Consider the following 16,111-nt stretch of genomic DNA (forward strand, 5'->3'; position numbering starts at 1 on the left):
GCGGGCACCGCGCTGGTCACCCCAGATTTAGTGCAAAGGTGATGTTAAGGATTTATTTAATCCTTCAGTTTTCTATCAGTGTAGATGATGTGAACAGTTAAGTGTGTTTTAAAGTTATGGAATAAAATGTACATACATTATGTAATTATCTTAACACAGCACCTGTAAATTCCCTGCACTGGAAAACCAGGCAGAAAACTGAAATAAGCAGGAGAGAGCTGAAAAAAGTGAACATAAATAATACCATTGACAGTGGTGAAAAAATGAATTGATTCCACAATGTTATAACCCCCCCTCCCCCAACACACACACACACACCGCCCCCACCTTTGTCCATAGGCAGTCTAGACGGTCTATTCTATTTGAATCGTCCTATTTTAATTTCGGTGCCTGCAAACCAGTTTCAGTTCTTTGGTGGGTAGGAAAGTCCCGTTTCCTGTCAATCAAATGGTGGAATGACAAATGATACATCCACAGTAACACTTGATTCACTGTTAACACTCATTAGGATCATGTTGCGTTACAGCTACAGTGGAATAACAAGAGCCGCTGTGAGAACACGTGTCTTGAAAAGAAAAGAAAAACCCTAGTTTGAAATGCATCCTTTATGTCAGAATCATATTCCCAATACTTTATTGTCCTGGTACAAAAGTATAATGAAATTGTGGACTGTCCCATCCAGTGCAAGAAGAGTAAAAAAAAAATATAAGAATGTGCCTATGTAAAAACATAAACAAATAATGTACATTTAGCAGGGATATATACAAACAGCAGTGTTTTTTACGTAATTGTAAGTGTGTATTGCACAGTTGAATATTTCAGGAACATTGATTGCACAGATTTTTTGATTTGTGTGTGTGACGCTATCTGCTGTGTGCGACTTTATGGCATTCTGTCGACAGCGGACGGCTGAGTAAGCACAGCCATCCGCTTGTCTTGACATGTCGCATGTCAGACTCAATTAACAGATCAAAAGACGGACAACCTGCTGCACTGAGTTCTCTTAAAGGGGCAGGTCACACAAAATGATATGCCAGACATACACATGATGCTTAGCAGTGTGTGACTGGAGACGCTTTCGCGGCCAGAATGAATTCCATCCTGTCGACGCCTACGGCAGTGTAAGCATCACAACACACACACACACAGACACACACACATCTCGCCTGCATGCTGCTGGTGAAGCGTCTTCCAGCTGTCTGGACGGCGCGGCTGTCTGGTTTGACTTGAAGCGACGGCGTTAACACCTCGGTTGGCTCCCTAGCCAGGAGCGCATTCATGGCGCTGCACGCAGGAATGTGACACGGCTGCTCACGTTGGGAGTCGTTGTGTACAGGCTGTGTCAGTGCAGAGTTGTTTCAGGCAGTACAGTTCTTTAAAAAATTAAGAGTGTGGAATTTCTTTTAGGAGAAACACTCCCTCGCTTGCAGTGTTGTGCTCTTACATTCATTTCTTTTTTTGTTAATCCTGAGCTCACAACAAGCATGCGACACCGGCCTTGTGGCTGCAGTGGAAGCATCATCATATATAATTGGATGCCAAGTGTCTTCTGGTCACTTGGTCAACACCACCACTGTGAAGACGTTTGTGTTTGGCACCTTTTGTTTTTTTTTTTTTTTTAATATAGAGTGCATTGCCTTCTGGATTGTTTTCATTCAATTTGTGACAAGTGAGTGATTGAACAACTTTGAGTGAACTAGCCCTTAGCCTAATGCCTTTGCAAAAATAATCCTGAAACATTTAGCGTAATTACAGCAAAATAAAGTATTGCAAAGAAAAGGAGAAACTGTATTAATTAAAAAGAAATGGAGAAATAAAAGTATTTATGGAGTAAGAAGGAAAAACAAGAAATTTACATTTAATGAACAGTTTGATTATTTACAGTTGTCTATATAATGTTGACATATATAAATCTGTATTGTGTACATTCTATAATGTAAACTAATCTGGATTGGGCCTTAGACATGACATTTTCTTGTCACAGAAGGGTTTCAGTTTGCTCATACCGCTAAAAAGAAAAAAATGCAAATTTTATGCAAATGGAATAAGCTGTATTAGGTGAAGTGGTGTCTACATGTTTTCTTGTGTGCAGGACAGCCCAAGATATCAACTATCAATCACACACTGTGGGCGGGACTCTGATGTCATCCTCTTTGAGTTTCTGTTTATGAAGCCTCGAGAAGTGGCTCTTTTTCCTTTGTGCCTTGATCCCTAATGGCTATTTCTGCTTATGCTAACTACCTGTTATGTTCTCGTGTGTTAATAATCCAAACACCAGCGAGACTCAGCAGGTGCTACTGCTCAGGCGGACGTGGCTAGGGCGTGAATCACACTCGTGTTAAACCAGTTGGAGACAGATGGGAGAGTTAAAAGGAAAGACTTTCGTGTGTGAAAATCCAGCTGCCCACGTAGTTTTGCGAGCATGTTTCTTGTACACCTCTAAAGCACACAATGAAGTTGTACTTCATTCATATGAAGCAGTATCGTGAATCATATTCTTCCCCAAATCCTGCAGAAACAAGGTCTTAAAAGGCTTTGTGCTCTAACTCGTCCCAGACATACAATGACAATCACAACGCAAACAGAGAAATACAAACTTTGAAAGCCTGGATCTGATGATATTCCCCCCACTAATTAGCTTTCTGCAGAAAGTATTAATTAAATCAGAATAAACCAACAATGCGTGTAGTAATTGCAGGAAATCCTTTTTATCTCATAATTTTATTTTTATTTCTCATCCTTTTTTTTTTTTTAAACGCGGAGACAGGATGAAATTGAAAACATTACCAAATATTTACAATACGGTTCAATTAAACAGAGCAAAGCAAAGGTTTACTATGTGATATTGGTAAAAATAAAAATACATCTTAATTTCTTTTTTTACAGAAAGTGTTTAAAAAAAGATGCTTGTCAAAAGGAAATCAAAATTAGTCTCAATCTAAGTTCAAGCAAAGTTTATATGATACAATATTACAATATAACTAAAATATTACATTTTGACCGTGGCGTGAAGCCCCCTTCATTTTGCAGTCATGACACATTTTATTGTGTTCTTCAAAACATAACTTGGTTGTGATATATTTGCAAACTAGTCGGTTAACAGCTGTTGTTGCTAAGCGTTTACTCTCTGTGCTGAACACAATGAGTAGCCAAACACACTGGAACAGTGAGGTGCCAAACTGCACTGTGGAGACCCAAACGAAGCAACAGTAAATAAAAAGCACGAGTGCTTGAATGTATCTGATCCTTACGAGCGCACCAAGCCCTCAACTCTCTTGTAACTTCTCCTCTTCATGTAGTTCTGCCCATCTCCTCCCTGGACCCCGAGGTCTTGATGGAGGGCCAGTCATTTCGCCTGGCCGCCTCCTGTCGAGCCATCGGCCGCCCGACCCCTCTCGTCTCGTGGGACACGGACCTGCCGGGCCAAGTCCAGAACCGCTCCAAGAACGCCGGCTCCGTGTCCAGCTTCTTCTCGCTGCATCCCCTGCGGAGCATGAATGGGAAGAAGCTCGACTGTCTCGTGTGGCATCCCGCCCTGCAGCAGCCGCGCAGGATCTCAAACCAGCTCGTTGTCCAGTGTGAGTACAAGCAGATTGCAAAATGCAAATAGATGGTATGTGTTCAGCAGCGACCCGAGAGTTTTAGTATCGTTGCCTTGATGGTAAAAATGCTGGAAAATAATAAGGCAAAGCTGCATGAGTTGAAAGAAATATGCCTTCCGCTGAACACATATTTTTCACTATTCATTGTTTCCCCATTTCCTTTATTTTTATGAAGACAGATGCACAAGCATGGGTACAAGTGGCTTCATTTGTAGTGAACCAGACAAAAAACACAGCGTTTGACTAGGGCATAAGGAAATCATTTTGAATACATTTTTCAGCAGTCTCATCACCATCCATCCTCTTTCTTCAGTTTACTTTCTTCCTTCTGCATTTTTGGACCAGTAATAAACGGCAATGTCAAAAGTCCAGTACGTGCTCATTTGACTTATGATTGTTGGTTTAGTGTGTCACTATGAAACCATACTACGGTCCTGAAATGGGAAGTAAAACAGTATTGGCTAATGACCCACACCAACATAAGCCTTTGTAAAGCTTGTTTATGTACAACTTCCTTTGATGTGTGTTGCCTGTCGTCACCTTTACAGCGTGATGTTCCAAATCTAAACTACGACATGGGCATGAACTCCTTTTTTTCAAGACAACATTTTATTATTATTTTTCCTTGACTGAAAATGCCTGACTTGTGTTGCCTCAGTCTATATATATGTCATTATGCTGGTCATGTAGGCTCTGCAGTGTTGTGGGCCCAACCCAGCCTGCAGGCAGTGAGCCAAGTCTTGAAGCTCCTCCCACGAGTGGCTAAATTTCCAATCACATTTCTCCTTTTTTTTCTCCCCTGTTCCTGTTTCCGTGCAAAACATATTTGTTTCTCAGCCTTCCTCCGGGGGTTAAACAAATGGATGAAAGTACATTAAATGTTAAATAGCACTGGCAGGTTGGATCCATGTATGAGAAGCTGTGGTGCAGACAGTAAAGACCCTGAACCCTCTCTTGTTCTTTCTGTCCGCAAGAACTTTAAATCTGTAGTCCTGGCAAAATGTATTTATTTATTTTTCAACCAACCATAACCACCTGACTACTTTTGCCAAACTGTCAACACGCAAGACGCTTCAGTTAACGTGACTAAATGCTGAACTGCTTTGACCTGTTCAGGCTCAGGGACTACAAGTGTTTATTTTCTACCTCTGCTACCACAGAGTATTTTATTGACGGCTTTAAAGGTTTCTTAAAGGGATAGTGTTGCCTGCTTGGAAAAATGACATTGTGTTATTTTGTGTGTCTCTGTTTAAAAGTTTCTTAAAGGGATAGTGTCTCCTGCTTGGAAAAAAAATGACGTTTTTGTGTGTCTCTGTGACAGACCCCCCCGATGCAACCATCTCCACTGATACAGCAAACTGGTTCATCGGCTTGGAGAATGCGGAGCTGATGTGCAGCACGGGCGGACAGCCGAGATCTCAGAACATCACCTGGACATGGTACAGTCCTTTATTTACCCTGTCTTCTGATTACAGCACATACTGTACATACAGGTACTGACAATTATATGTCAAGTTCATCGCACTCCTTAAAATGTCTTTAAAAACATTCTGGAGCCAGATGTAGGATCAGGAAAACACCCACGGACACAGAGACGTGTGTTTCATCCTACTTCCTGTCCTCAGATCCATGGCACAATAAAAAGCCTCGGTGTCGTGTTGCGCAATTTGGCATCCAACAAAAAAAGAGAGAGAGAGAGGGAGATATTTTCACACGATGGATGAGGGCAGCAAGAGACAGAAGGAAGAGCCGGAGACACATACTAAGCACTTAATCACAGTGCCATGCTTTAAATATCGTTGTAATGCCTAGTAAAACACAGGGTCTGCACTTAAATTAGAGGCAGTGTACCAACCATTACAGCTACGGCTAAATACACAATGATCAAATGATGTGTGTGCTTAGGAAAAGGAAAAAAAAGAAAGAAGAAAAAACAGCCGTGTGGCAGTCTTTTACAATTACTCTTCTGGATTCAAACTTTTTCAAAGCCTCAGCCACGATTATCAGTTGAAACAGATCCTGGTCACTGGGAAAAATCAATATCCCAACTCTGCCACTGAAGGATAAACAATGCTGTCCTTCCATTTTGTCGACTCTACTTTAGTCTTTTTTTTTTACCTGCCCGCTTGAGATGGATTACTCACCTTATCTGTGTCATTTTGAACCATCTACTCTGTGTCACGTTCGGTTTCCACCTGCGATGCTCCTATAAAGGCGAAGCTAGGTGGGGTTATTGAGAAGGGAAACCCGAGCCTGCTCCAGTTCTGTGCACAGGAGGGGTGGAGGGGTTGAAGCAGCAATCTTAATAGCTGCTGCTGCACCACGGTGAAACTGGGGGGCAACATGACTCCTCTCAGCGGGCCTGCCTCCTAATTATTCTGTCGGCGGTGCCTTTGGCTTCACGTGTGGGACTCTGCGCATGGACGTGTCTAAATCCCTCCAACCCAGTATTTATTTGGTCTATTCAGATTAATCGCCACCAGTTGTGGGGCCGGGCCGGGCAGGTTTTGGTTTTGGTTCAGGTGCAAGTGTCGATTGGCGGTTACACCCAGCGGTGAACCTGATCTTGTGCAGTGTTTTGTCGAGGTCAGATCACGCCTGTTGCTGCATTTAAAGGTCCAGTGTGTGAAATTTGGCTTCATTTATGATTTTTAGATTGGTAAAAGCTTAGCATACAGCCCGTAAATACATCAATAAAAGGGTACAGTACAATGAAAGATAAAAGTAAAAAAGTAATCTGGTTATCTATATCTATATCTATATCTATCTATCATTATACATAAACATATATGTATGTATATATATTTAGGGAGAAGTCTTGCTCCCATTGCACAGCTATATTTGTAAGGAAGCCTGGTGTGGACAATCCAGGTAGCCCGACGGTTTCATACTTAGGGTGAACGTTTGCGTTCTCGAATGAACCAACGAAGAAGAAGGTGGAGGAGGTATCCAGGATTGTGCTCGCAGGCCACTGTAGTTCACTGGCAAGTTCGGGTGAGGGAGGGTACGGCGTGCCTAAAACAGGCGTGGGCCAATTATAGCCCAGGCTTGTTGAACTTTTTAATCTGGCCCGCCAAACTTGAAGAAATGATATTAGTGGTGAGTAAGTCATAAAATAGCTGTATTTCATCCAGTTTTTTCAGTGTTTGTATTGTAAGAGTCATTTCAATAAAGAGCTAAATACCGCGGGGCTTAAAAAAAAAACATATTTTGTTTTTAATGCTTTTGTTCATTTTCAATTGACATCAAAGCACATTTGCTACGTAGCCCATGATATATTTTTTCCTCCTACGTGGTGGGTCACCAAAACACTCCATCCATCTGTTCCTGTGCCGCTCCCACCCCCCCCTGTCAAATTTTAGAACCCATTGTGGCCCACCTGTCAAAAAGTTTGTCCACCCCTGCCCTGTGGGCACTGAGTGAAAGAGCGCTGCAATCTGAAATGCAACCACTTGATGTCATTGTTCCTTCTTAAAAATCTTAAAACATCACACATCTTGACCTTTAACGCCGTTGTTTTAGTTTCTGCCGCGTTCACGTGTGCCGTGTGTATGCTGGTCTGACAGGTGGTGCGGCAGGATTGACCTCCAGCGCAACGCGCTTGATGCATTTGTTCTTCTGCGCGTCCGACGACGTGACTCACTGCCACTGTGACTCACTGGTTTCTGTGTTCATTATCCGTGGCTTCATCACCTCTGTGATGCATGCTGACGTTGTTCCTGCCCTTGATTGGCAGGGGTGGCGGAGCCCTGCCGGACGGGACAGCGGTGGTCGGTGAACGCCTTGTGTTCCGCCGACCACTTCGCCTCAATGACAGCGGAGTGTACGAATGTACGGCCAAGAACAGCGTGGGAACAGGAAAATCAGAGTATTTGATGTCGGTCGGAGGTAAGCGCAAAATGTTCACCTTTTTTTTTTTTTTTTTTTTTTTTGTTTTCATTGACACAGTACCGGAGAATGAAGTGTTCTGCTCTGCTTTGTTGTGGGGAAATTGAGAAGGCAGAGACACAGAGGAACAAATGTTTGAGGTATTTCTACAAGTCTGCTGCCCCCTTGTGACAGAGAAACCCACGAACCAAGGCTTAATTGAATAGACTAGAATAGGATAGACACAAGTAGTGAAAATTGCATAATTACAGCAACGATACAGTGCAAAAGAAGGAAAAAATATCTTAGTTGTTTATTTTAAAAGAAATAAAGAAATAAAATAAATATTTATTGACTAAGAAGGGGGGAAAAAAAGACTTTTTTTTCCAAGATGGTGCCGCATGAGTGGCAGCGAGTTACAGCAGCTCTCTCTTTTTCAGTTGGTGCTTTTTAGCATTTACTGGTCTTTTTCTTGGAAAAGCGCAGCTAGGGTTCACAGGTTGGCTAACAGATTTTCTTCTTTTTTTTTCTCTCTCAGAAACATCCCGATTCACAGGCGGATCGACTCTCGACAAAAACCTGCTGGTCATTATTTGCTCTTCAGCCGGGGCTTTGGTTCTCTTATTGGTCATTATCGTTTTGCTGGTCAACCGCCACCATCGTCAGAAAAACGCAAAGCTTGTGAGGGCCCTGGGTGAAAAAACGTAAGATAGCCCATGTCCAGAAAAAATACAGTTGATCAAACCTCCAATCCTCAGAGTATCGCAGTTTATTCATTTATTTTCTCAGTCAGGAAATTGACACCCTGTCGAGACAAGCATCCTTCAGGAGACTGAACTCTCTCAGCTCAGACCCTCGGGGGCAGGTAGACACACACGCACACACACACACACACACACACACACACACACACACAAAGAATGCAGACAAGAGTGATAAGCAGTTTTCAAAATTTTTGCAATGCGTCAATGACTTCCTGTCACCTTTTTTTCCTTTTTTTTTTTTTCACTGTCTATCCAGCCGGAGGACTACGCCCTGCTCAGAGTGGACAGCCGGATGAAGAACAGCCAGGGGTCGCTGGTGAGTTCCTCCCTGTGAGGGCCCGGCCCAAATGGAAAGTTCCCACTTTTCCATTTGATCACACAGTTATTACACCAGTATACCAATGTCCATATCAGTTGTTCAGTATGGGTGGCGAGAAACAACAGTTGTATCAGTGTCGTGACCGCACCTCTGGTGTCGCCACCTGCAGGAACCACCCACCTACATAGACAGCCCCTCCATCCTGGATGGGAAGTGGGGGCCGGTGGACGAACTGGGACGTCCCGTCATCTGGAACGACGGCCACAGCAGCCTGAGAGGGGCGGAGACGGACGGGGAGAAGGAGGAGCGCAGGAGGAGGGTGGAGTCGTACCTGAAGAACAGCAACATGTCGCTGGTATGCACGTCGCCGGCGGTACCTCACATCCCATAGGCGAAGGATGAGGATGAACTGCGTGGGCCATATTCCATCATGTGCTTTAACCTCACTGCCTTGAAAGAAGCGACTCGGGGTTGGACACATACATTTTTCATCAGTTTATTTCATGCACTTTTCTGCCACAAAAGAGTGAAAGGTCCAGGAAGGAAGGAAGCTCGGTATTTAGGGAAGCCCGCCAACAATGTGTTTCGTATTTAAGGCAATGTCAGGCGGGCCTCCTTAAATACCAGGCTACTTTAAAAAATGGCACCACAAGATGGCAGCTAATTAGGAGCAAGACCCTTATTGCTCTATGTTTATCTGTATATATATATGAGAACTGTTCTAAAGGTAGGCAAACCAAATGACTATTCTATTCTACTGCGAATATATGCTTTCATTAATGTATTTATGGGCAGTATGTTAAGCTTTTACCAATAGAAAAATCATAAATCAAGCCAAATTGACCACATTGGACCTTTTTTTCATGGTGAACAGCATGAAAGGTCTCAAGGTGAGGTTCTACATTACAGAGCATGACTCAGTCTGTGTTGGTTTGTCTATATCTATATCTATTCTTCTATTATTTATTCTTCATTTTGCCACACTAATTGACTATCATGACATCAGTGACGTCTTATTCCACTTATGATGCAATTCCCTGATCACAAAAAATGAATAGCTGTCCGTTTTTGGAACACGCAGTTGATCCTACTACACTACAAAGGTCTTTCCTACAGCAGCTATGTGACCATTAAATAAGCAGGTAACTACAGGTGTTGTCAGTGATGGTAATTTGGGCCTGGTTCCATTCAGGTCAAATAAATCATGGCGCTGCTTTGTGCATGTCGGCCCTGGGGGGAAACGCTGCCAAACTAAATGGCATATAATTCATTGCACCTGTGATAACCAGCACTTCCATGTCAATATGGAAACACTGAAACACGGCTGTTATTACCTCCTGGGAGCTCCTACCCTGTTTGACTGTGTCTAAAACCAGCAGTCATAATGTATTATCAGTTCAACCTATTCAAGCTTGTAATTTTTGACAAGTCAAAGGTGTCCATAAGACTCCTGATCCTATAACTCAGGGTGAGTTATGGCTGTAATGCCATACCCTCACATTGTGTTATGCACTTGTAGGTGTAGTTATTAAGTACAGAAAATGCTTATTTCAAATTCATTTATTGAAGTTTTCATATTAGTGTAATATGTTGAGCCGCTTTGATTGTGGTTGCAGTCTGAACAAAGAGTCACGGATCAGAGCCTTGACCTTTCTCTACAGCAGTGGTTCGCAACCTTTTTCAAGCCACGTAGCATTTTTTACTTTGAAAAAATCCCATTGTACACCACAAAACAAAAAATATTACGAAATTACACTTTTTACCCTAATAATGACAATATAGTCTCTACGTTTATTTCTACTCGCTCAGTGTGAAATCCGGGAAATCTATTTAGATGCACAAAAGCTGATATCTTGGAGAGACGCTCACCGCCATTTTAAAGCACAGTCACTCCACAATGGAATGTTATTATATTTTTCAGACCAATATAATGGATCATTTTTCATGGTACACCTGACATTATCTCGTGGTGGTTGAAAAACACTGTTCTACATCACTGGTTCTCAACTGGTGGAGTCTCAGGACCCACATTTTTTTCCTCATCATGAAGTCAAATTTATTCCAAAAAATAAAAGCACTAGCCCACTTAAGAAACGCTGCTGTACAGGGATCACTGTGCCCGAGTTCAACAGCAGGATAACTACACTCCAGTTGTTTCACTCTTGTCTGCCAGGACTCAGGGCTGCCTTCTTCCTTGGTTCCCGTTAAGGCCCAGCAGGACGAAGGAGGTGTGGGACCCAGGGACTCGGACCCGCAGCCCCACCGTGAAGGAGACTCCCCGCAGTCGGTGGCTCAGGGACGCGAGGACGATGAGGACAGCGGCTCGTACCAGATCTCCGAGGCCCTCACCAACCACTTCTATTACAGCAACGGGGTCCTCAGGCCCAAACCGCACTCCAACGCTATCCTGCTGTCACCCAGACCTCAGATCATCTAGACCGCTGAGTGCAATCCCACAGGAGAGCACCTGGAGAACCTCGCTGTCTGTGATGGGATTCTTGTGATGCACGCTCAGACTGCAGTGGGTAACTGGACCCAAGAACAATCCAAACTTTTGAAAAACACTGTTCTATTTTCATTTGTTTCTGTTATTTTCAGACATAATATGCATAAATAAGAAACAGAAGAGGAATATTATTGACTAAATATCTACTGGCTAGATGCAAATTGGGAACCTTTTCTTTGTGAACTGTATTTCCAATATGCTGCACTTTTTAAAAAAAATAAAATAAAAAAAATATATATATGTATATAGTCCAAGCGCCAACAGGTTGAACTCATTGTAAAAAATCCCTTTCAAGGACTTTTCTGGTGGGACCAGGCACCAGCTGCCAGGGTTTTTTGTTGTTGTTTTTTTACATAACCTTTAACAATTTCTTTCTTTATGGCATTGGTCATACTGATAAAACACAGCCATCGCGCATGTCAACACTGTTCACTATGCACCGTGTCCAAGCACCGCCCCCCATCCACCAAGGTTGGTAAATGTGCCACCCAAAATGTTTTCTGTAAGGCTGAAATAGCATTTTTACTGCTGCAGCATTGCAGCGAGCCACAGGTTCAAGGTGAAAACCCTCAGAAGCTACATTTGTATATATTCCCTACAGATTTTTGTCAATATGAAGCATGTTTACGTCAACTTTAAGTGTTCTGAGTTTCTGGTCATAGAAAAGTATAAAACTATATACTGTTCACATTTTTTAGATGTACATAGCTGGTGTTTCATGTATATGTGTATAATGGACATTTAAACAAGATTTAGTGGTGTTGATGCCTTGTGTAAAGAGAGCTGGATGCAACAAAATGGTCAAAAAGGTCAGTGACCCCGAGGACTTCTACAGACACTTTTGTTTTTTTTAACCTGGCCGACGCTTTTGGACAAACAGCAGTGGTACACTTGTTGTGTTGTGTGTGTTCTTTTTTGTTCATTTAGTCTTTTTCTATGAGAGGAAAACAGACATGCACGTGTTGAAATGTTTACCCATAGGAGCAGAGCATTAAAACAAAGTGGACTGTTGTTAAAACTGGAGCTCACTCATGTTATTCAGCTCAAAGAGAGAACAGCTGTCATTTCTTGAAGACTGTAGATGCGATAGGTTCCTGCTTCTCCTGAGGTCTGACGCTCTCGTCCTTCATTCTGCAGTAACTGATATTTTAAAAAGTTAGGCCGAGTACCGTGTTACATCTAAAACACTAATTCCGGAACAGGAATCATGGTGGCAAAAGTTACGAATTCTTAGGATAGCTAAAAGTTTTGTTTTAAATTCTGCTGCAACTTTTGTATGAAAAGTGATTTGTTTGACTTCAAAGTAAATACCCACAGCCCAGAATACCACGTTTCTCCTCACGTGATAAAGAAGGAGAGAAGTGAAATCCCACTGGACACCATATTGAAGATAATCAAGAAGCCCGTCCTAAAAACAGTGTCTGGATTCACAGCAATGTTGGAATCAAAAATGTCAATGTTGAGATAAATATTTGAAGCTTTCTTACAGTTGCGTCTTCGAAACCCAGCTGATCACTTGATGTCGATCAAAAGTGCTTTAGATTTACTAAAATAGCAAATTTAGCCAAGATACAGACTCTAAATGAAGTTGTCCTGACATGAAAATTGTTTTTTCCCCAAGTTTTTCTTTGACTCATCTGTGCAAACATTTTTGTAAGAAGACAAAACAACAATTTCACAGACCTGAATAGAATGGCAGTGCAGGCGTTTATTGATTTGAACCTACTGTGTGAACAGAGCCCGATCAGATCAGCTGTTAAGAAACTAAAGCCTCAGAGACATTCCTGTCAGAGCTACCTAATCAGTCCTCTACACCCACATCGACTTTGAAAGAGAGTCACCTGAACAATGAACATTATCAAGTAAAAACTTGTAAAAGTCAGAGTTAAACTGTTAGAGCAGAATATCCTTACAATAACTTAAAAATATCTAAAATTTGTCTAGAATAAAAACAGGAGTATCAAAATGAAGTTTTTTCAACAAAGCTGTGTCAAAACTTAACAAAGGAAGTACACCACTTCGCTACAACCACCGTTCAATAAGAACACATTTGTTAATAAATCTAGACATTAGGTAGATTTTTGTATCTCCTCTCCTGGTCTTAAATCCGCTGACTCAGAGTGGATTTTGGGAGCCGGCGTTTTTGTGAGTCCTCTGGTGCGTGCGGAGGTTGCTCCTCTGAGAGAAGCTCTTGCCGCACGTGTCGCAGGTGAAGGGCTTCTCCCCGGTGTGAATCCTCTGGTGGATCTCCAGGTGGCTCATGCGGTCGAAGCTCTTGCCGCAAAACGGGCAGATGAACCACTTCTCCTTGCTGGGCCGGTTGGCCATGGCTCGGTACAGCTCGGCGTCGCCGGGGTGGAAGAGTCTGCTGTCTGCGGTGAAGGCGGCCGTGTGTTTAGTCGGGGGCGGTTTCAGCCTGATCACCACGCCCCGGTCCGGGTGGTTGATCACTTCTATGGGCTGACCGGGCTGCACCGGGTCGAAAGGCGCCGGTTCCCTCGACTTGCCCGACGCGCCTTGCCCGTTCTCCCGGGCCAACTTGTCTGAGTACGTCGCCACGGCTGAGCTGTCGAAGATGTCCAGGGCGTTCTGGAGGAACACGAGCTCAGAGTCCAGGTTTCGCAGCAGCTGCTTCGGTTCGCAGAGGCAGTCCGAGTCCTCGTTGGAGTCGCTGTCTCCCACTGACACGGCCGACCAGCGGTGGCTCTCCTGCTCCTCCAGTAGCTGAGAGGGCTGCTGCTGCTGCAGGTCCAGGTCGTGATGGCCCAGCGCCTCCTCAGAGTCGTCCATCTCCTCCAGGATCAGGACCTCGTCCTCCAGCTTGACCATCGAGTCCTGCTCAAGCCGATCTCTCCTGTCAGATGATGACTGCTCGCACTGTTTCTCTTCGTGTCGTGGCTCTGATGGTGTTCTGTGATTGGTTGAGGGGTCCGTTACCTCTCGTGTGCTATGTTCTGATGACAAAGTCTGGACTGAAGCTATGGATGGCCCTAAAGAAACAAACAAAAAAACATCAAAATAGAAAAAGTTGATTTACAGAGTGGGATCACAAGTAAACCAAATTAAAAACTGCTCAAACGCATCTTCTTTGATAAAGTATCGAGACCAGCGGTTTTCACAGTGTGAGGCAGTGCGCCTCCCCTGGGGGGTGCCAGGGAACTTCAGGGGAGGTGCGGCGTGAGGAAAAATAAACATGGAAAAAAAAAAATGACTCTCAAAGATTAAAAGAGAAAAGGACTATATGGTATTCTTGTTTTTAAGATTGGCTTACGACTTCTGGAGTCGATTGGAGTTGTTAATTAATTGGAGCCAGGGAAATATCTGATATGAAATAATTTCTATAATTTTGAAAGACACATTTCTGTCATTCTGCCTTTTCCTTCCCAGATTACATAAAATAAAAAAAAAAAAAAAAAAAAAAAAAACCCCTCCGGTCGCGTCCCCCGGTGTACTTACCATCACCGCTGGGTGGCAGCAACTTGTTTTGCTGATCTCTCTTGGAGGAAGATGATGATGATGATGACGACGACAGATTTTCAGTGTGCGCCTGTGCCAGGACAGCGAACCGCTCGTTTTCCATCAATAGCAACTTCCTGTTGAGGGCTTCTATCTCGTGATCTCTCCGGCGAAGCTCGACCTGTACGAGTTTGAAGCCGTCCTCCCAAAGTTTATTGATTTCCATCACGGCAGCCTTCGCTAGCATCTCCATGATGGAGGTTAACTTGCTCTGAAAAGCTACGCAGCCGTCCATGTCGCCCCTGCTCAGCACCTCTGGCAGCGGCCGCGACGTGGCGAACGTTGAGCTAACTTTCCGTGGACGGGAAGTTAGACTACGGCTACTACTTTAACCGCGGTAACCTACATTACAGAAGATGTTTTGAGGTGGAAAAACATGGAAGTGACGTAGTGGCAACAGGAAACGCTAGTCACATGGCGGAAGACCTACGGTTCGGGCTGTTGGACAAAATATCTTGGCCAAAACAAAACAAAACAAAAATATGCAACTATCATAACAACCACTACAACGCCACGTTGACTTTGTAGCGCATATAAAAGTTAGATAATTACTTCATAAACACAAGATTTGTCCTACATGATTTTCAGGGCTAAAAGAGTTAACTAAAGTTATCTAGAAAATATAAACGTATATTAATCTAGTCTGGAGTTTGCATGTTCTCCCTGTGTCTGCGTGGGTTCTCTCCGGGTGTGGCCCTGCGATGAACTGGCGACTTGTCCAGGGTGTCACCCTGCCTCTTATTCTTTTAAACTAACAACTAATAAAAGAAAGAAGCTACCAAATGTATTTTATACCAAATATATTGTATAAACAAACTGTAACTTGTGATGAAACAGCAAAAGAAGCCTAAAACTGTAATATTGCAGTGAATTGTGGGCCCATTTGAACAATAAAGTTGTACATATTTGTAAAGGTTCAGATAACACACCTTTCACTGTTGTTATGAAAACAGAAGAAAAAAAAACACTAAGCTCCACAGTCTCACACGCACAGAACATACGACAGTGCACTGCTAAACCAGCCAAATTTCACATTTAAAGCTACTATAGGCAAAGTAGTCAGGCGGTGGTCTCGGTACAAGAGCATGCTGTACTGTCTCATTTCCACCGTTAGATGGGGGTGTTTTATTATTATCATTATTATTATCATTATTATTAGAAGGACTGGGACTTGCAGCAAACTGAACTATAGCTACAACTGAAACCACTCACATTTGAAGTTATTCTCAAAACTCACAAACTCTCTGAAGCTGCCATAACTTGAAAGTGTTTAATAATTGCGTACATCGCTGCATCCGTACCAATGAGCTTTGACAAAAAAAAAAAAAAAAAAAAGAGTTAAATACGGCAGCTTTCTTGCGTGAAAGTACAAGAGTACCCGGCACTTTACCCAAGTGAATTTAATCCGAAATAACAAGTATAGCAATGATGCACAATTTCAACATATATTGTAAGACATAATTTCATCACCAAGATCCCCCCACCCCAATGCTTTTGGTCCCTGCTCATGATTCTGGAACTTTTCTTTATTTTCCTG

At 43.0% G+C, this 16,111-nt stretch overlaps 2 protein-coding genes across 3 annotated transcripts in view; one reads left to right on the top strand and one right to left on the bottom strand.

Annotated features, from left to right (window-relative positions):
• The window catches only part of nectin4b (nectin cell adhesion molecule 4b), an 18,598-nt gene extending 6,054 nt beyond the window's left edge, over positions 1 to 12,544 (top strand). Inside the window, exons 4-11 of one of the 2 annotated variants that reach the window (XM_076019656.1) lie at positions 3,300 to 3,578; positions 4,924 to 5,041; positions 7,339 to 7,490; positions 8,008 to 8,173; positions 8,259 to 8,334; positions 8,490 to 8,549; positions 8,722 to 8,907; positions 10,762 to 12,544. In XM_076019656.1, coding sequence (XP_075875771.1) covers positions 3,300 to 3,578; positions 4,924 to 5,041; positions 7,339 to 7,490; positions 8,008 to 8,173; positions 8,259 to 8,334; positions 8,490 to 8,549; positions 8,722 to 8,907; positions 10,762 to 10,989 — 1,265 coding nt within the window. In that variant the 3' untranslated portion in view covers positions 10,990 to 12,544. Of the gene's footprint in view, positions 1 to 3,299; positions 3,579 to 4,923; positions 5,042 to 7,338; positions 7,491 to 8,007; positions 8,174 to 8,258; positions 8,335 to 8,489; positions 8,550 to 8,721; positions 8,908 to 10,725 lie in introns of both variants that reach the window. The other variant, XM_076019655.1, reaches the window with a different exon arrangement.
• Positions 12,545 to 12,746: 202 nt separating this feature from the next.
• On the bottom strand, positions 12,747 to 14,981 carry LOC142884157 (uncharacterized). Its single transcript, XM_076019674.1, has 2 exons — positions 14,515 to 14,981; positions 12,747 to 14,048 (listed from the first exon to the last, which is right to left on the bottom strand). Exons 1-2 carry the CDS (start codon positions 14,807 to 14,809, stop codon positions 13,174 to 13,176), a joined length of 1,170 nt encoding a protein of 389 aa, XP_075875789.1. The 5' UTR covers positions 14,810 to 14,981; the 3' UTR covers positions 12,747 to 13,173.
• Positions 14,982 to 16,111: the final 1,130 nt, after the last annotated feature.

This window comes from Nelusetta ayraudi, unplaced genomic scaffold, assembly GCF_046127955.1.
Source record: "Nelusetta ayraudi isolate G7.1 ecotype Tasmania unplaced genomic scaffold, CSIRO-AGI_Nayr_v1 ptg000011l, whole genome shotgun sequence".
In the NCBI taxonomy this organism is placed as follows: Eukaryota; Metazoa; Chordata; class Actinopteri; order Tetraodontiformes; family Monacanthidae; genus Nelusetta; species Nelusetta ayraudi.

Excerpts from the sequence above, each read along its gene's own strand:
- LOC142884157 (XM_076019674.1), bottom strand. The coding sequence starts at position 14,809 with ATGGACGGCTGCGTAGCTTTTCAGAGCAAGTTAACCTCCATCATGGAG. Across the intron at positions 14,049-14,514 it reads GCTGCCACCCAGCGGTGATG|GGCCATCCATAGCTTCAGTC; the intron begins GTAAGTACACCG and ends TTGTTTCTTTAG.